At 46.9% G+C, this 17,872-nt stretch overlaps 1 protein-coding gene and 1 long non-coding RNA gene across 2 annotated transcripts in view; one reads left to right on the forward strand and one right to left on the reverse strand.

Annotated features, from left to right (window-relative positions):
• Positions 1 to 17,872, reverse strand: part of astn2 (astrotactin 2) — a 267,450-nt gene that overhangs the window by 56,755 nt on the left and 192,823 nt on the right. Inside the window, 2 exon segments of the mRNA XM_077011457.1 lie at positions 11,689 to 11,877; positions 12,343 to 12,509. Coding sequence (XP_076867572.1) covers positions 11,689 to 11,877; positions 12,343 to 12,509 — 356 coding nt within the window.
• Positions 14,953 to 17,872, forward strand: part of LOC143518192 (uncharacterized) — a 5,398-nt gene continuing 2,478 nt past the window's right edge. Inside the window, exon 1 of the long non-coding RNA XR_013132078.1 lies at positions 14,953 to 15,088. This is a non-coding gene — a long non-coding RNA (uncharacterized LOC143518192). The remainder of the gene's footprint in view (positions 15,089 to 17,872) is intronic.

Below are 17,872 nucleotides of genomic sequence, written 5' to 3' on the forward strand. Positions count from 1 at the left end.
ACGGAGGTGGAATAAGGCCGACTGCAGGACTATGAGGATGAAACTGTATCTTGCTAACTATCGCCATGTCAATCTGCCTCCATGAATCCAAGTTCGAGAGAGCCAAGAAGTCACAGAAGGGAAGAAATATTAACAGGTCTGGAGATGAAAACCCCTTCAGTATGTATTTCAGTACTTAACACACTTTTTTATGAAGTCTACAGAATGGCTCCCAGCATGCAGACCAGCAGGTCTTTCCTTCACTTTCCTCTCCCTCCTTCTTCTGTTCTCTCAATGCAGCGTCCATTTCTCTTTTCTCTTAGTAATGGCAAGACACCATGAGCTTTAACCCCAAGGATCCTCTCTACACATATCTTCTCTATCCCCATGCCAGCCCCCCCCCCCCACCCCACCACCATCACCATCACCCCTCTCCCTGGACCTGGTGGTGCCCCCCCCCACCCCTACCTGGTTCTTAATCTGCCCACCCATTCACAGATGGTGGGGCGGTCACCCGTGAGGACGAGGGGAGAGACCAGGGCTCAGCGTCCACCTCCATCTCTTTCATTACTCTAAAAGCTCGGAGATCGACTCTCCTTGCCTGGACCCACCTGCCAAGAGCGATGCACTTGTGCACTTTATCTTGTAAATGTTGTCATTAAAAGATGAGCAGTGATTTAAGGGGCATATAAAACATTTGCACTCACTTCTCTGGTGCCAGGCCTGAACTGCCTCCCGGTTGTGCAATTCCGTATGTCGCCAATAGAGGTTAGTGGTGAGTCACTGCTGCGATCTCCACGCCACGTGAATGAACTCCACAGTCTCCTTTTGTCTTTGCTTTGCATTATTATTACCACAAAAAAAGTCCACCGTATGAAATTGGAGCGGGCGGGGAAAAGTAACTTGGGGTTCTTGGGGATATGAGAGCAGTCATCGGAGGTACGTAGCCCATTGTTCACAGCTATTCCAATCTCACGACTTTGAAAAGAAAACTCGTGCAATTAGACAGCAAGTTGGAGCGCGTGTGGATTACAGGAGGAGAGAGAGACCGCCATGTCTCGCATCGTAATGTACACGTGTGCCTAAGTGCACGTGTGCTTCTCACCCTCCTGATGCCACCGAGGCACGCCTGATCAGCGCTAATGAGGGCAGACGGCTTCCAGGGGCCCCGAAGGTTCGCTCGGCACTCTTGTCTACACTGAGCGACACACTTCTTTGCGCGCATGATTTCGATAAGATTACATTACCAATGTGTAGCACTTCCTGGAAGGAGTGCGCTAATTAAATGTGATTTCCCTGCACTACACAGAGACTTCAGATATTAAGAGCCAGCCTGTGCCTTTGGATATTAACAAATGAGACATGCACAGGGCATTTCAGGCAGAAAATGGAGAGAAAATAACAGGTGGTCTAAAAAAAGGAAGAGAAGAGAAACAGGTGGTGGCTAAAACAGAAATGCTTTCGTCTCCCCTGGGGCTACTAGTCTCAGTTTAGCAGAGAGAGCTCACATAATACATTAAAAATAACTTTTTTTTTTCATAGGCATTCGTCAACAGCAGGGCCTTCTCTGAGCAATATTTTGATAATAAATAAAGTGGATCCCAGTCAGTGCTGTGGGGTTCATAAGGATAGATGCTGCTCAGTGTTTACACAGATCATATCATCATATCATTGCTTTATTAATAAGTGGGTGATTGAGAGGTTTTCTAGATGAGATGGCTGTCAAAGCTTTTGCATTTTAGTTCTTTCCTTAACATAATTGGCCTTTCGTTATTAATACATAAAAAAAAAACAATGACAATAGTACTGTCAATTAGACTGCACTGTAGTTATGCAGCGCAAATTCCAATATCCATCTGTATGTACACATTTAAAAGTGTGTGTGTGTGTGTGTGTGTGTGTGTGTGTGTGTGTGTGTGTGTGTGTGTGTGTGTGTGTGTGTGTGTGTGTGTGAGTAGCCGGGGTGCTTCACCATCATTGATCACACACTGCTAAGCGGCCTTGAATCTATACACGTCTGCATAAACACTTTCAGAGTAGCGCTTAAGTGCTCAGGCCGTTTCTCACGCTTCCAGTAGACAGCGGATACTCAAAAGCAGTACACAGCATTACCTCACACACCACTCCCCCTCAGCCATCATTACCTCACACACCACTCCCCCTCACCCAGCGTTACCTCACACACCACTCCCCCTCAGCCATCATTACCTCACACACCACTCCCCCTCACCCAGCGTTACCTCACACACCACTCCCCCTCAGCCATCATTACCTCACACACCACTCCCCCCTCACCCAGCGTTACCTCACACACCACTCCCCCTCAGCCATCATTACCTCACACACCACTCCCCCCTCACCCAGCGTTACCTCACACACCACTCCCCCTCAGCCATCATTACCTCACACACCACTCCCCCCTCACCCAGCGTTACCTCACACACCACTCCCCCTCAGCCATCATTACCTCACACACCACTCCCCCCTCACCCAGCGTGACCTCACACACCACTCCCCTCTCACCCAGCATTACCTCACACACCACTCCCCCCCTCACCCAGCATTACCTCACACACCACTCCCCATCAGCCATCATTACCTCACACACCACTCCCCCCTCACCCAGCGTGACCTCACACACCACTCCCCTCACCCAGCGTGACCTCACACACCACTCCCCTCTCACCCAGCATTACCTCACACACCACTCCCCCTCACCCACCATTACCTCACACACCACTCCCCCTCAGCCACCATTACCTCACACACCACTCCCCCCTCACCCACCATTACCTCACACACCACTCCCCTCTCACCCAGCGTGACCTCACACACCACTCCCCCTCTCACCCAGCATTACCTCACACACCACTCCCCCCTCACCCACCGTTACCTCACACACCACTCACCCTCACCCAGCATTACCTCACACACCACTCCCCTCTCACCCAGCGTGACCTCACACCACTCCCCTCTCACCCAGCATTACCTCACACACCACTCCCCTCTCACCCAGCATTACCTCACACACCACTCACCCTCACCCAGCATTACCTCACACACCACTCCCCTCTCACCCAGCATTACCTCACACACCACTCCCCCCTCACCCACCGTTACCTCACACACCACTCCTCCCTCACCCACCGTTACCTCACACACCATTCCCCCCTCACCCACCATTACCTCACACACCACTCCCCCTCAGCCACCATTACCTCACACACCACTCCCCCCTCACCCACCATTACCTCACACACCACTCCCCCCTCACCCACCATTACCTCACACACCACTCCCCTCTCACCCAGTGTTACCTCACACACCACTCCCCCCTCACCCACCATTACCTCACACACCACTCCCCCTCAGCCATCATTACCTCACACACCACTCCCCCTCAGCCACCATTACCTCACACACCACTCCCCCTCACTCCCCCAATAATGTCCAATAACTTGTTTTTAGTTTTTAATGAATGTGATTGTTGGGCAAATTATATATATATATATATATATATATATATATATATATATATATATATATATATATATATATATATATATATATATATATATATATATATATATATACACACACATTAGGGGTGGGACGCGATAAAAAAAATTAATCAAATTAATCGGAAGCTTTGTAATTAATTAATCGAAATTAATTGCATTTTAATCGCACTTCAGTATTTAACATGAGAAATATTAATTTAAGTTTGAATGATGAATGAATCAATGAACATAATCATAAACTTCAACATCTTGTTTATTTTTCCACCAGTCTACTACACAGACCAATATATGAGTGCAGAAAACAGTTCAGAACACTGGAAATTCTGACCAAAAATGTTGTTTAATTTTGGGAGTTTTGCTCAGGATATTGGAAGAATTGAAGTAAATCAGAAGATGTTTTTTAATACCATTTTAGATGGTATATTTTTATCTTAAATTTCCCAGGCCTCTGCCACCGGCATCTCCATAGTGCCTAGAAGTGGTCTTCTGCATGCTCAAAGCAAATGACTGGATCTTTAGATTCATCATCTATAATATGAGCTGTCACACCAAGATAATTCTTGTTGCTAACAGAGGTCCAGTGATCCCCAGTCAGAGCCACATTTGTGGCGCTCTTCACAATAACCTGTTTTACTTCCCTTTCCTCATCATACAGCTGTTGGATTTTCTTCGACATTGTCTTTCTGGGGTGAGTTTCCCAAAACGTTCTTAGCGCCAAGTACTTCGTAAAAGGTTAAGAAGTACTTAGCGCTAAGAACTTTTTGGGAAACTCACCCCTGGACGGCAGTTCGTAACTTGCATCAGTTGACGCAATGTGCAGCGCTTCTTGTAAGCATTTATCTTCGACCACAGAGAGCAGACAACACAAATAATGTGACGCGTCATGTATAAACGCGTGCGGAGTCGCGCGCTACGGCCACTCGCGAAAGTTTAATCCAGTCTTAATGGTCCAATGAAGGTCATTTATAAACCAGGACATTTCCTCACTTAAAAAAAACCCGGGACGCCCTGGACAGGATGTGAAATACGGACATGTCCCGGGAAATACGGACGTTTGGTCACCCTATCGTACTAGTAATACATTTATCAGCTAAGTTATCATTACTGACCTGCGCGTTAGCCCCAACATGTTTTGCGTTGAGGTCGTAACGAAGGGTGGAAGTGCTCCTGTGATAAGCGAACTCCTTCCTACATAAAGTGCAAATAACACCATTTGTGTTTGTACTTCTATTTGGAAGTTTCTTATATTTAAATTTCCCATCCGCCAGCGTAGCCTCTTCAGGCATCTCCATCATGCTCATCTTATTGTGCGTCCATATAATCTGTATGTCTGGAACTCGTGCACTGAGAAACATTCCACGGTGCAAATGTGTCTCCTGCGTTAAATGCATTAAAATGCGTTAATTTTCCTGTAATTAATTAATCGAAATTAACGCGTTAAAGTCCCACCACTAATATATATATATATATATATATATATATATATATATATATATATATATATATATATATATATATATATATATATATATATATACATATATATCTCAATCAAAGAAGATTCTAGCTCATGGTGTGAAGTAGTGCATAGCTAAATATAGAAAAAGGCTTAACATTATGGCAGAAAGTTTTTTCACCCATTCACCTAAATCACCCATTCACTCAAATCATCCATTCACCTAAATCACCTATCCATCCAAATTCCTACAGCAGTGGAGGGTGCACCTGTCTCTATTTTTATCTGTTACAGAAAAATGGGAAAACATGAAAGAAAAAGAAAGGAAAAAAGAAGGGGGAAAGAGGGATTAACACTGCATATCTAGCTTAAGTCCACAGGTTAGTGCACTCAGCTAGGTCTGGAAATGAAATCGCCTCTAATCCTCCCATGACTGGCCCCGGAGGCCTCCGCACGCACCCAGAGCACTCCTGGGGGGCTGGTGCACAGAGCAGGAGTTAAGCCTGCTCCCACATTACAACACATTACATCAAAGCACCGAGGGTGTGTGTGTGTGTGTGTGTGTGTGTGTGCAGGGGGGAGGGGGGTGATAGTGTCCCTTTGACCAGTCGCTTGGCCAGCCCGAGAACCCCTGAAATGAGGGGTGAGTCAACCATGAACTAATTATTAAATATAGCCTCATCACTTCTACATACACATGGTGACAAAGCAGCAGACCAAAGTCAAAATACACGTCCCAGTAATGGACTTTCCCTAGTGGATTAGACATTGTTTTCCTTATGAAGTAAGTCTGACTAACACTATATAAAGGGAGACACAATGCTAAAACTATCTTTTTATCTACGTGTCGTACTTACATTTACATTTATGGCATTTGGCAGACGCCCTTATCCAGAGCGACTTACATTTAATCTCATTTTTTTTTTATACAAGTGAGCAATTGAAGGTTAAGGGCCTTGCTCAGGGGCACCTCAGTCATGGCCTCAGGTCTGGGAATCGAACCCACGACCTTCCGGTCACAAGACCTAACCACCAGGCCAAGACTGCCCAACTGTACTTAGTTGGAGAATTTTAAGTTGCACAGGCTAGCCACAAAGATAAATAAATCAAGTAAAATAATGGTTGATGTTGAATATTGGCTTTTGCCTTTTCATGCTTGCAATGCCTTAACCAGCATGGCCAAGTGGCTGGAAAAGCCCCAGACTGCCCCACCTCCCCAAGGTTCTACTGCTCTAAAACTGCCCCTGGATTAGACACAGGGCATGTGTCTTCCACACGTGTGTGGTTCTGGAGGGACCACAGCACACGCCAGCTGAGAAGCCTCCTCTGTCGTCTTCTTGTGGACAGGTGAGGGTACCGTGAACTGGGTCTTGGTCCTGAGGGCTTGTCCCTATAGAATATACCTACATAATGTAAAGATGGGTGCTAACTCGGTACCAAAGGTGACATGTTTGAATCTGAAGGGTTTGCTTCACAATCCTTTGAGATTTTCAGCGAGTCCCTCCACTTTAAGCATGAAGTATTTCCAGTAAACTCTCCTTCCTCTACTCCTTCAAACTCATATCACGAAGCCAATGAGATGGACCGGATTCCTCTTACTCCTGTTCTGAGTGAATGAACACCGCTGCTAACATTAATCTGTACTAATGCCCAAAATAGAGAAACCCGGCGGACAAGTCCCAGTGCTCTGGAGGGAGCACTCAGACGAGGAACCTCTGCAGGTGCTCAAAACCCGACCCAAAAGCCGTCCACGGTCTGTGCGCTGAGGATCAGCTCTCCAGCAGAGTGGCTCACCTGGTCAGCCGCTGCACACTTTCAGTAATGCACTGGCTCATCTCTCTCAAGGTTGAGGATGTGTGCTACAAACATAAACAGCAAACCTGCTGTAAAGCTTTATTAATTGATGTGGCCCTCCCAGTATGAAGGTCCCAGATCTGTTTGCGAGTCTAACAACAAACAACTCTGGACTCTTATGCCATTGGTTGCACAGAAAGCGCTATGACAGCGGAACAGCAACCAAACGTTCAAAGTAGAAATGGACACTGCTTATCGGACAATTGCTCTTTGTAAGAAATTCGGTTTGGGCCTCGTAGTCTCGGGCTCCGCGATTGCTTTTCTTCCTAAAAATCCATTCGTTTCACGTCCTCTGCTCTTCAAGTCTTTGCTGTTTGTTGTTCTCATGTTATTTTTTCTAAATCTGAAACATGAAACAGATTTGTCTTTGACTTCTGGCTCGTTTTTATGACTAGGCGTTGTGCGGCACGCTAAGCGTTAGTTTTTTTCTCCTGCGAGACAGAAAGGGGATGGGGAGGAGGATCGCTTCCTCCGGGTATGAAGCCCAGCATGTGAGCGTCTTCAGAAAGCTTTCTGCTTCACATTACTGCCTCTGGATACCGTCTCCTTCCGCAGTTGCTTAGCTTTACTTAATCAAACTTCTCTCTGCCGCTCCAATGCAATTAAACGTCCGAGAGATACAGGAGCTCCAGCTGGAGACAATACTGGGCCGTTCTTCTGCTCAGAGATGTGTTACACTGGGAAGAAAGAGAGAGGGGGGCTGCATGGTAGTTGTCGACTGGTGAGACTATCGGAGGGTTTAATTCTCTCTAAATTGTATTTTGAGGATGCTGTTATTTTTGAGCACTTCTGTGCAAGCTGTCTTTTTCTTCTCCTCTTTTATTTGTTGTTGCCGGTGTGTGTATACGGGTATTTGTGTGTTTATATAACTCCATGGGGACCAAATGTCCCCACAAGGATAGGAACATCTGACATTTTTTGCCTTGTGGTAAAAATGGAACAAAAGCTTTTTTTTTTTATTTATAAACATTGGTACTTTCATTTGAAAAGCTAAAAGTGGCAAACAATGTGCTTTCACAGAGGATAAGGCAAGATATATTTGTAGCATTAATTAACTGCAGAAATCAATTCAATATAATAAGGCCTCTACAAGGTAAATAAGATGTGTGTGTGTGTGTGTGTGTGTGTGTGTGTGTGTGTGTGTGTGTGTGTGTGTGTGTGTGAGAGAGAGAGAGTGATATTTGCGTGTGTGGCTTTTACTGCAAAGATTTAGTGCAGATAGAACCCCGAGGCCAACTCTCTTCTTCTGGAGCGCAGTCCTTTGAAGGTCCAGACGAAGACGAGGACGGACAGGGACGTGGCTGGTCATCCATGATGGATGGCGCCGGTCTCCCGCGCTGCGAAGGCCGAGGTGTGCTCCAGGAGATGACGTGCACCTGCGGTTCTGCCCGCCCAGGACGGCGGGATGCGGCTTCGAGAGTGGCAAGTCAATAATGACGAGCCATTCATCAAATGCCGCGCTAAAGGGCTCCGGGAGGCAGCTTTTGTGATTTGTTGCAAAAAAGGAGAATTTAACGTTCCTACTGGCTTACAAAACACGTGTGCAGAACTGTTGCCAACTCCAAGCGAAATAATCACCTACATAAAACACAATAAATCAATCAGTCAACGTCGCACATCCTCTTTAGTACATGTCATTATGCAACATGCTACAAATTATTCACCCCCACACCACATACACAGCTAGAGGGTTTTCCTCATGTGCTAAGCTGGCGATAAACCATCTCTGCTGTTACCATGGATTCATGCTGCAAATGCGATAGAAACGTCACGGCGATAAGGAGGAACGGACTTCCGACGGCGCTCGGTTGTGGGCTTCATCCGACACCGCGGGCCAAATCACAGCTTCCTCCCATTCATGAGCCGCTGGGCATCGCGGTTCTGTTCAGGAAGGGCAGCAAAGTGTTGCATCTCCACATCAAAGCTTGTCCGGGGGTAACACGGCCGTGACCCGTTTCATGAATTTGTGGAGACCAAGCTGACGGAAGGGGGTTCGGAGTGGAGCTGATTGGATGATGGCAGAGCTGGTCAGGATTGAGGATTCAGACAGGAGGGGGGGCGATGATGAAGGAGCCAGAGGCGAAGGCTGAGGTTCTGGCTGGTTTTAATCCAAAACGCTGTTGCAGCGAGACACACAATACGGTGCTTATGTTGCGTTTTCTGACATTTTCCTGTCGAGTTTGGAACCCTCGGCTTAAGTCTTGGTGTGTAACACCCGTCTCACTGCAGTCCGAACCAAACGGACCCTCCCAGACAAACGTTTCCATAATTCAACAATGCAACCTAATATGTTTGCTGATCCCCCTCTAATCTTTCTGTCACCTGTTTTGGTTTGTTTCATTTACGCTCTTCTGTGCCGCCGATGTTGGGGCTTCGGTGCTGAACGAATAATAACCGACCCGTGGCGAAACGTGTCAGACCAACAGATCAAGGTCAGCAGAGTTCACGTTCCTGATGAGAACGCAGTGTTTTGCCACCCGCTGTGCGATCTGTTAAAATGAAGCAGCTATGAAGAGAATGACAGGTGTGTGTGAGCGTGCGTGTGTTTTTGGGGGAGGGTTAGCATGCGCACATCTGTGTGTCTATGTGTGTTTATGTACCGAGGCTGAAGTCTCCCTGGAAATAACTTGCTGATGATTATGAGTGTGAGAAGCAGTGAAGACACCCACCACGTGATGAAAATAAATCTGTCAGAGTCAGTTCTGCCCTCCTGGCATATACGCCACCTGTCCGTTTACACGGCGTGGAGGGACAGGGCGGCAGACTCATGTCCACAGCAAGGACTTTATGATCGGTGCTGCTGACATGCCTCGACAGTGTTATTAAAAGCCTATTGATGCCTCTAATTACAGCCATCAGAGAGCATGACAAAACAGAGGTCTATATGATAGTAGTGTCTATATTAGCAACAATCGTAGTGGATGCAATCAGTGCTTGAGGTTTCTGCATATGTGTATTCAGTAGTAATTACTGTACTCTTTGAGTGTTGCTCATTTACTCCTAAAATTCAAGTACTACTAATCTTCCTGCTATTACTGTGTCTTCAAATAGAACTATCACTCACACTCGCTCAGTCCCGAGTCACCAGAAAAGTTCATTCCTGGATTTGTCAAAATATGTATCTGAAGGTGCTGAGGTCTATACTCATAGACAGAGGTGGATTGACTAATGACTGCAATTTTAAATAAACCCTTCAGTCCTATAATCTGCTCGACCCGAATCCTCATCTTCCATCATTCCAAACGAGACAGAAGCGCGACACGCACTGCAGTAAAAATATTTGAAATAACTCCTGGTGACATCTACAAGGCAGCCATTCATTCACTCTCATCGATCCAGATGAGATCCAGATAGGCAGCAGAGCAGCAGTGGAACGGCTCCGAGGGGCATGGGGAAGGTCAGGGCTAACTGCCAGCACTGTGAGCTAGCGCCGCCCGGCTGCTTCCTTCAGAACTTCATTAAGAGACTGGATACTAGCGTTGTCGCTAGCCCGAGCTAGCTTCATTAAGAGAGCCCACTCTGCTAGCGCCGTCGCTAGTCCGAGCTAGCTTCATTAAGAGAGCCCACTCTGCTAGCGCCGTCGCTAGTCCGAGCTAGCTTCATTAAGAGAGCCCACTCTGCTAGTGCCGTCGCTAGCTTCAGGCCTCTCCTCTCTGGCTTCCTCAACTTCCTCAACTGGGGCAGTCATGGGCTGGCGGTTAGGGAACTGGTCTTGTGATCGGAGGGTCGTGGGTTCGATTCCCAGACAGGCCATGACTGAGGTGCCCTTGAGCAAGGCACCTAACCCCAACTGCTCCCCGGGCGCCGGGCTAGGGCTGCCCACCGCTCTGGGCACGTGTGATCCACAGCCCCCTAGTAATCACTAGTGTGTGTTTGTGTGTTCTGACTGCACAGATGGGTTAAAAGCGGAGGACAAATTTCGATTGGGGTGTAAAAAATCACAATTGACAAAATATGGCACATTTCACATTTCATTTCATTTCCAGAGAAACGTTTCTGGAACCTCTACTCTTTCACTGGAAGCAGACATCAGATCAGTTTCTTATCACTTACATATTAGTAAACAGTTATATAATAGTAAGAAAAACACCTGCTTCCCATTTGTGGGCATTTTGTAAATGTTTCTGCATACTCTGCGTACTAATATTACAGTTATTAGCAAAAATGTATCTGGATATATAATGGCAGAATGGAGATCTGAGAACATCATTGGGCTTATCAGTGGTCTTTTGTTTCACCTGGAAATCAAACCCAACATCAGGGAGAAGACCAGCTGGACTCCTCTGGCACCTCCACCAACCCAAACCTACACCCATAATGTCTTTTTTCAACATAGACCCGAAACAGACGCGCCTTTAACTTGGCTTCGCTTCACAGTTTGCCTCCTCGGCACAATGGGAGCATTGCTAACACAGCTAACACACGAGTGTCACAACAGAGACGGACAGCCTGACGTGGTGATTAAGCCCTCGCCGAGGCTCCGTCAGGCAGCACGAGGCGATGTGTGACGCCGCCCCCCCCACCCACCCGCACCCCCACCTCCACCCCTGTGGAGATGTTTGTCTTTATTATGCCAGAGCCTGGAAGGCCTTTCAGAGTCCTGACAGTGGCGGAGCAGGGCTGGGATTAACTCCGACCCACAGCACTTATGGGATAATGGAGAGGCATCGTTTCTCCGCTTCCCACAACACAACAGACCGATTGTTCTGCATGTTCCGGGGCGTTACGGCAAGAACAGCCTCAAACAAAAACAGCGAGGACAGAAAACAGATAAATCTCTTTTTTTCCTCTCCTCATCCCTCTGTTTGGACTCTGGGCGGTGCCGTCACCGCTCCTGAAAGCCTTTGAAGGCCCCCGAAGGAGAGGGGCGGAACTCACCGGAAGGTCATCTGGAAGACCCGGCCCAGGTTGACCCGCTGCGTCTTGTTGTCATAACCGCGTAGCATCTCGCCGAAGAGCGTGTCGTTGAAGGGCGCGTCCTGGCGTGGGCACCTGCCGCCATCGCAGCCTCCGTCCAGCAGGACGCAGGACCGTCCGTCTGCAGCCAGTTTATACTCCTGCACGCACCTGGCGGGTGGGGGTGGGGGGAAGGGTACAGGTGCCTCCGTGAGCGGGTATTGGAGCGGGCTCAGGCAGCACGGTGTGGACTTACTGATCAGACATCGTCAGACACAACATGGATGTAAACAGCAGGAGCGGTGCCTGAGTCTAGCTGAAGATCGATGGTCTTGGTTTACCGACGGTCCTGCCGAGTAGACGTTCCTTATTCCCTAACTGCACACACAAGGCCGTATAGGTGTGCCTGTCACACACAAGAACTTGAAAGGTTTGCAGGATCCCAGGGGCCTATAGATCCTGCACGACTGCGATTATGTTCTGACGTCAGGGACATGGGGAGGACGATGGGTCTCTTATTTGAACTGCTGCACTGCATAAGGAGCCGCAGTTAAGAGTTCCTCAAATCAAAGAGAACTGAGTGCATGTGTGTGTGTGTGTGTGTGTGTGTGTGAGCAGACACGCTCCCGTTCTCACCCACAGAACATGAGCACGTTGCTGGCGGAGGGGTCGTCCGGCAGGGGGACCAGCTGCTGGAGGCAGAGCTGCTCACAGCCCCCGTTAAAACCGTCCGTGCAGTCCGTGCCCAGCGAGTAGTCATAGCAACCCGAGCCGTCCTTCATTGGCCGCAAGCCTTCGGGGCACTGCGCAGAAAATGAGAGAGTGCGTGAGAGAGAGAGGGAGGGAGAGGGAGGGTGGGAGAGAAACAGTGATGGAGAGAGAAAGAAACAGGGAGGTAGGTCAACAGCTGTGTGCTCATCCAAGCCATCTGTTACTAGGTAACCGTCAAAGGAGCAAAGGGGAGGAACCTTAGTTAGAGGGTGCACATTCCCGACAGGGCGCCATTATGAGACGGACAAAGGTCTCTTGCCTTGAGGAAGTTGTTGTTGATGAAGCTTGCTAAGGAAGCAGCCCATACACTTTAAAAGTCCAATTACTGCAGGTACATACAGTAAAACACACAGCAAAGAAGCCTTGGAGAAGACTTCACAGAGAAGTGTTGGATGTTTTATGTAAGTGTGGATGCTGTAAAATGTCCTGTAGCAGTCCTCCCTCCCCCTCAGCTTCACTATAGCGACACGTCACCATGGCACCACGTGAGCAGGAATTTCACCATGTCTTTGGTTTGGGGGGGGGGGGGGGGGGTAATCAGTCCCTGACAAGTGAATTAGCAATGATGTGACAGGATGACATCACCACAGTCATTCACGAAACAGCTGAGCAGAGCAGCAATACTGACTCTGCATGGGTTACCAATTTAGTTTAGTTTTCATCAGGCTGACATTTGTGGATTAATAGTGCCAACTAGTTCCAATAATATGGCCTGGTGAAGGGAACATGAAATTGACACAATAACCCTGGTAAAAAAAAAAAATGAAGAAATCTGTTGATTAGAAGTGTAAATATCTTGACTTCCGAACCTACAACAGAGATATGATGACAATTCTGGGATTTGCTGTTTCCCCGGTATAAATCAGAAAGCACTTGTACAGTGTTCCCACCATCTACACACAGAGCCAGCACTGCTAATTAGCAGCCAGCTCTCCTTCAGGCGACAGCAGGTCTACCGAGAGCTTCCTGCCATTCGCCGGCATTCCTGCTGACACACGGCTTCCCTCATGGATCCTTCTACGCTTGTAGCATTAGCAAGTAGCACGTAACTACCCCAAGCGAAGGTAAAACCTACCGACACGTAAGCTACATCCAAAATAAACCTATTGCCACCACTTTTAGGTGGTGGTGGTGAAGCACCAGAATGCACTCGCACTCTCACCCTTAGTGGAGCGTGTGACACCTATGACTTTAGCTCCACCTAACAGCTCCTGTTCCCTTTGATACGAGGACGCCCGACACGGGGACAGGGTGTGTGGGCATACGTGTGTGTTTCCCCAGTCTTTCGAACACATAGCCTGTAACCTTACGTAATGCCCAAGACTTTATTTAGTTTCTGATGATAAGTAAATTTAGGGCGGCAGACTGATCGGGCTTGTAAAGTAATCCTCAGAGACCGCTGCAGGAAGAATCATGCCCCACTTCTCTCCAGACTGGGGTTTTTTTTAAGTTTTCTCCATATGTTTAATTCCTGCTGGGGGCTTCGGCAGAACCCCGGCACTTGGAGAACTCCGCAATGTCCCTCACCGATATCACACGCTGACAAAACGCAGTGCCAACGGTGATGGAGAACTGATGAAGGACAGACACCGAGCAGGTCATGACCTTTAGATGCACTCAGCACCCGAAAAGCAACGCGGCACATCAATGGTTTTTATTTATTTCATTTATTTCGTTTCATTTACTTATTTCTGGGTTTTTTTCCGCATAATGATGTCAGTGTGTGGATTTATTTATTTTTTTTACATAGCATTTGATATGATAATGAATTCACGTTCAGGTAATAATATTCAAGTGATCTGCATTTGATGTCAACACATTAATATGAATGGGTTGGGGGGTGAGCTAAATAAAAACAATAATAAAAACACCCAAGTATTTTATTATATTTATTAGAAAGGAACTCCACCAGGCTATAGTTCAGACTGCATGAGTCACACCACATGAACAATCTGGACCCCATTATTATATAGTGAAGCTTGTCTGGAAAATCGCCAAATTGAAAACAATCTAACAGATGAAATATGATTTCATATTCAAATACACCATGAGAGGAGGATTACAGAATATAACACAAACATGTTCAGAACACTAGTATATGGGACAGCACATTCAAAATGATTTAGTTCTTTTACTCCAAGACTCCTACATGCAGTATTCCAGCAGTCTGGGTGTCAAATTAGAAATATGAGGAAACGCCTTATAATTTGTCCTTGGGGGAAAAAAGGCCATTTTTGTCTGTAGTGAAATAAAAAGATCCTCTTTGAAGGTCACACTAATATTTTTTACTGTTATTGTGAATACCGTTGTTGTTGACACTTTTGTTATGGAAGTTTATCTCATTTTTTTGGCCAAAGTGTTTTAACTTTTCTGGAACAATTGCACAGACGGTCCCAGCTAGGGTCAGGGGGCGGAGCTATCTCGCCATGACGTGCATTTGACTGTTATGATTCTCACACCGGGCCATATTAAGTGTGGAATACCACCAGCGCGCCGTCTGAGCTACGATAAGAACGCTTGTAGTTTACGCAGCAGTGGAAACAGGACAGCGAGCATTGCTATTCATCCGAGGAACACTCGTACTGCGAAATCCGCTGATCAACCGGATCAGGTACAGCCCAGTGTCGGGTGCGGTTTGCATTTCTGTGGTGTTCACACCCTGGTGGACCATAAACAAAACGCCGTTTGTGGAGTCCTGGCGTGTGATATGGTTCTGATAACACGCAGGTAACGTCAGACTGAAATAAATTGTTTTCTCAGTGTGTGAAGACTGGTGTTGATAAGCTAAAATATTAATATGTTTTTGGGTAGTTCTCCTTCAGAATGTTACAGACACTGTACTGGGTACACTCTGGGCTGATGCATTAACATTTAATATGTTTATTGTTCAGTCAGTGTGGAAATCTGTTCACTCTAAACAAACACTATGACATTTCAGGTTTAGATTTCGTTCCGCAACAATAATGCTCTTCTGTGAAGTAAGACCTTTTTTTAAAAAAAAATGCTGCATGTTTATCAGGGCTGGAGCTAAACCCATTAAAGCAGGATCAACTAAAGACATTTAAGGCACAGGGGTGAATAACATTTGACAAAGTCTAAAACGCATCAGTGGATGTTAGTTTGGAGGTGGGTTTCAGCTCGCTGCGTGGATTAGCTGAACCAGCTGAAATGAGGGTGAATCGAACATGCTGAACCACAGTGATTCAGCAGGAGAGCAGGTTGTACGTACACGCACCCACAAAGCTTCACACTGGGGCGTCCAGAGAACCTGGAGTTTTCTAGCCACATATAACCAGTGTCGTTTACTGCTGTCTATTGTACTTGAAGGGGGCACCCTGCTATGTCACCATCCTAATCGATACGTCCCTCTGGGGTGTTTGTCACACACACACACACACATGCACACACAAACACACAGTTTTTAGAATGAGTGCTAGTGCGAAGACAGAGGAACAGGAAGCCGTGTTTATTCCTAGTGGGGAGCACACAGTGCCACTATGTTAGTATGGGTAACGATCCGTGTGACCCGGTCTGCTGCCACCACGTCAATACCATGATTAACAAACAAATCAGAAATGCCAAAACAATTACAGGGTGGTCTAAAGGGCATCGGTGAACGACCAGGCATGCTGGATGGGAAAACGAGAGGTTAAGGGGAAAAGAGAGGGAGAGAGGGAGGGACAGAAAGCGAGAGAGTGGAGGAAAAGAGAGGGAGGGAGGGAAAGAGAATTGGAGAGTGAAAGAGACAGAGAAGGAGGCAGTGAATGAGTGGAGAGGAGCCCCTGGGCTCAATCTGGCCCGTGACTCGTTAGTCACTCTAATCACCTCCAGCTTTTTAATCAGACGCAGTGCAATTAACAGGCAGAGTTTGTCCTGATGCTGAACCTTCGCATGTAAGCAGGATCAGGAACGCCGTTTAAGATACAGTAAAGGCGATGGCCAAAATGGCGCAAATGACCTCAGGGCCCCAGAATGCAATCTGGCAGGAAGTTCCTCAGGATGTAGAACAAAACAGAAAGAAGTTGGGGAAGACAGAAAGCGACCCCGTGTGACTGACCTTGGTGAAAGACTAAAGGAAGTGCCAGTCGGCTGCAAAGGGCCACTGCCGTTCGCATTAGATTTAAATAAACACGAGAGCTGTCAGGCTTTCTAAGTGCACCCATTACTGACGTCTGATGCATTTGTATTGCACACAGTGACCGTGAATCTAGACAAAAGCACAAGACAAAATTCTAGCATGAAATATTCATGTCCATTTATCCAAAAGCAACTTTGTGGCAGTGCTTTGAAGTAGTACATTTGATTTTTTATAATTGACTCAAAGGACTTTTTTTTTTTAAGTAAGAGCAGTTCAAAACATCGCCTGAGCCTCTCTGTGGCAGTATGGCTCTCCGCTGGGGTAGTAATTACGCAGGCCTTTGTGTTTGAGCTCTGTATTACTGCACACTTAGGGCCCTTCACTACTTTGTGTGTATGCAGCAGGCTATAACGTATGATCAGCCACACACACACACACACACACACACACACACACACACACACACACACACACACACACACACACACACACACACACACACACAGAGACAAGAAAGAAATGCTAAAGAAACCCCAGTTATTTATTACTGTCTCTGATAGCTGTCTGTTTCTGTCCATAAGGTAGGGAGAGAAATTGTAACACCTGTACAGTGGGGTCTCTGCTGCATTTATTAAGGCATTAGAGAGGAGAAAATTGAATCTCTAAGCTCTCTGTCAGATATCTAATTCTCCGCACAGTTGTGCAGCTTGGGAATCCCTGATTGTACCCATAACATTTCTGCTTGTTTATGTACTAGGGCTGTTCAAAGCCACCATAGGTGAGCTTTCCACATTAACCGGTATGTACACTGCCTTCGCCGTACGCCAGGCGTCCGGACGCACAGACACCGGTACGGATGGTTCTGCACTACCTCTGTCACCACTCAGCATGATAACTGTTATTTACCGTCTACGCAAGCAGTTAAAGCATCGGATCACGATCAGAGTTGTCATATTTGCTGAAATGCTCAGAATTGCATAGATCTGCACCCGTAACGAGCAACACGCGCCAAACCCGAATGGGCTCCAGCTTCAGAACGAACAGAAGCTTCACGTCTGCGTGTGCTACTCGTCCTCATGGCAACAGACATGCTTCAGCCAAACTACTGATGTGAACACATCAAGTTGAAAAGCTTCCGAAACAAACACAAAACAGATATATGACAATGAGGTGCTAAACCAGACAGAAAGAGTCCTAAATGAGCCTAAACCATGGCCCTTGAACTGCCTTGTCTACTCTCCTGTTCTAGTAAATCTCAGAATACAACCCCCCCCCCCCCTCCCAAAAAAAAAAAAAAAAAAAAAAAAAAAACCAGCA

Source organism: Brachyhypopomus gauderio, chromosome 7, assembly GCF_052324685.1.
Source record: "Brachyhypopomus gauderio isolate BG-103 chromosome 7, BGAUD_0.2, whole genome shotgun sequence".
NCBI classification, from domain to species: Eukaryota; Metazoa; Chordata; class Actinopteri; order Gymnotiformes; family Hypopomidae; genus Brachyhypopomus; species Brachyhypopomus gauderio.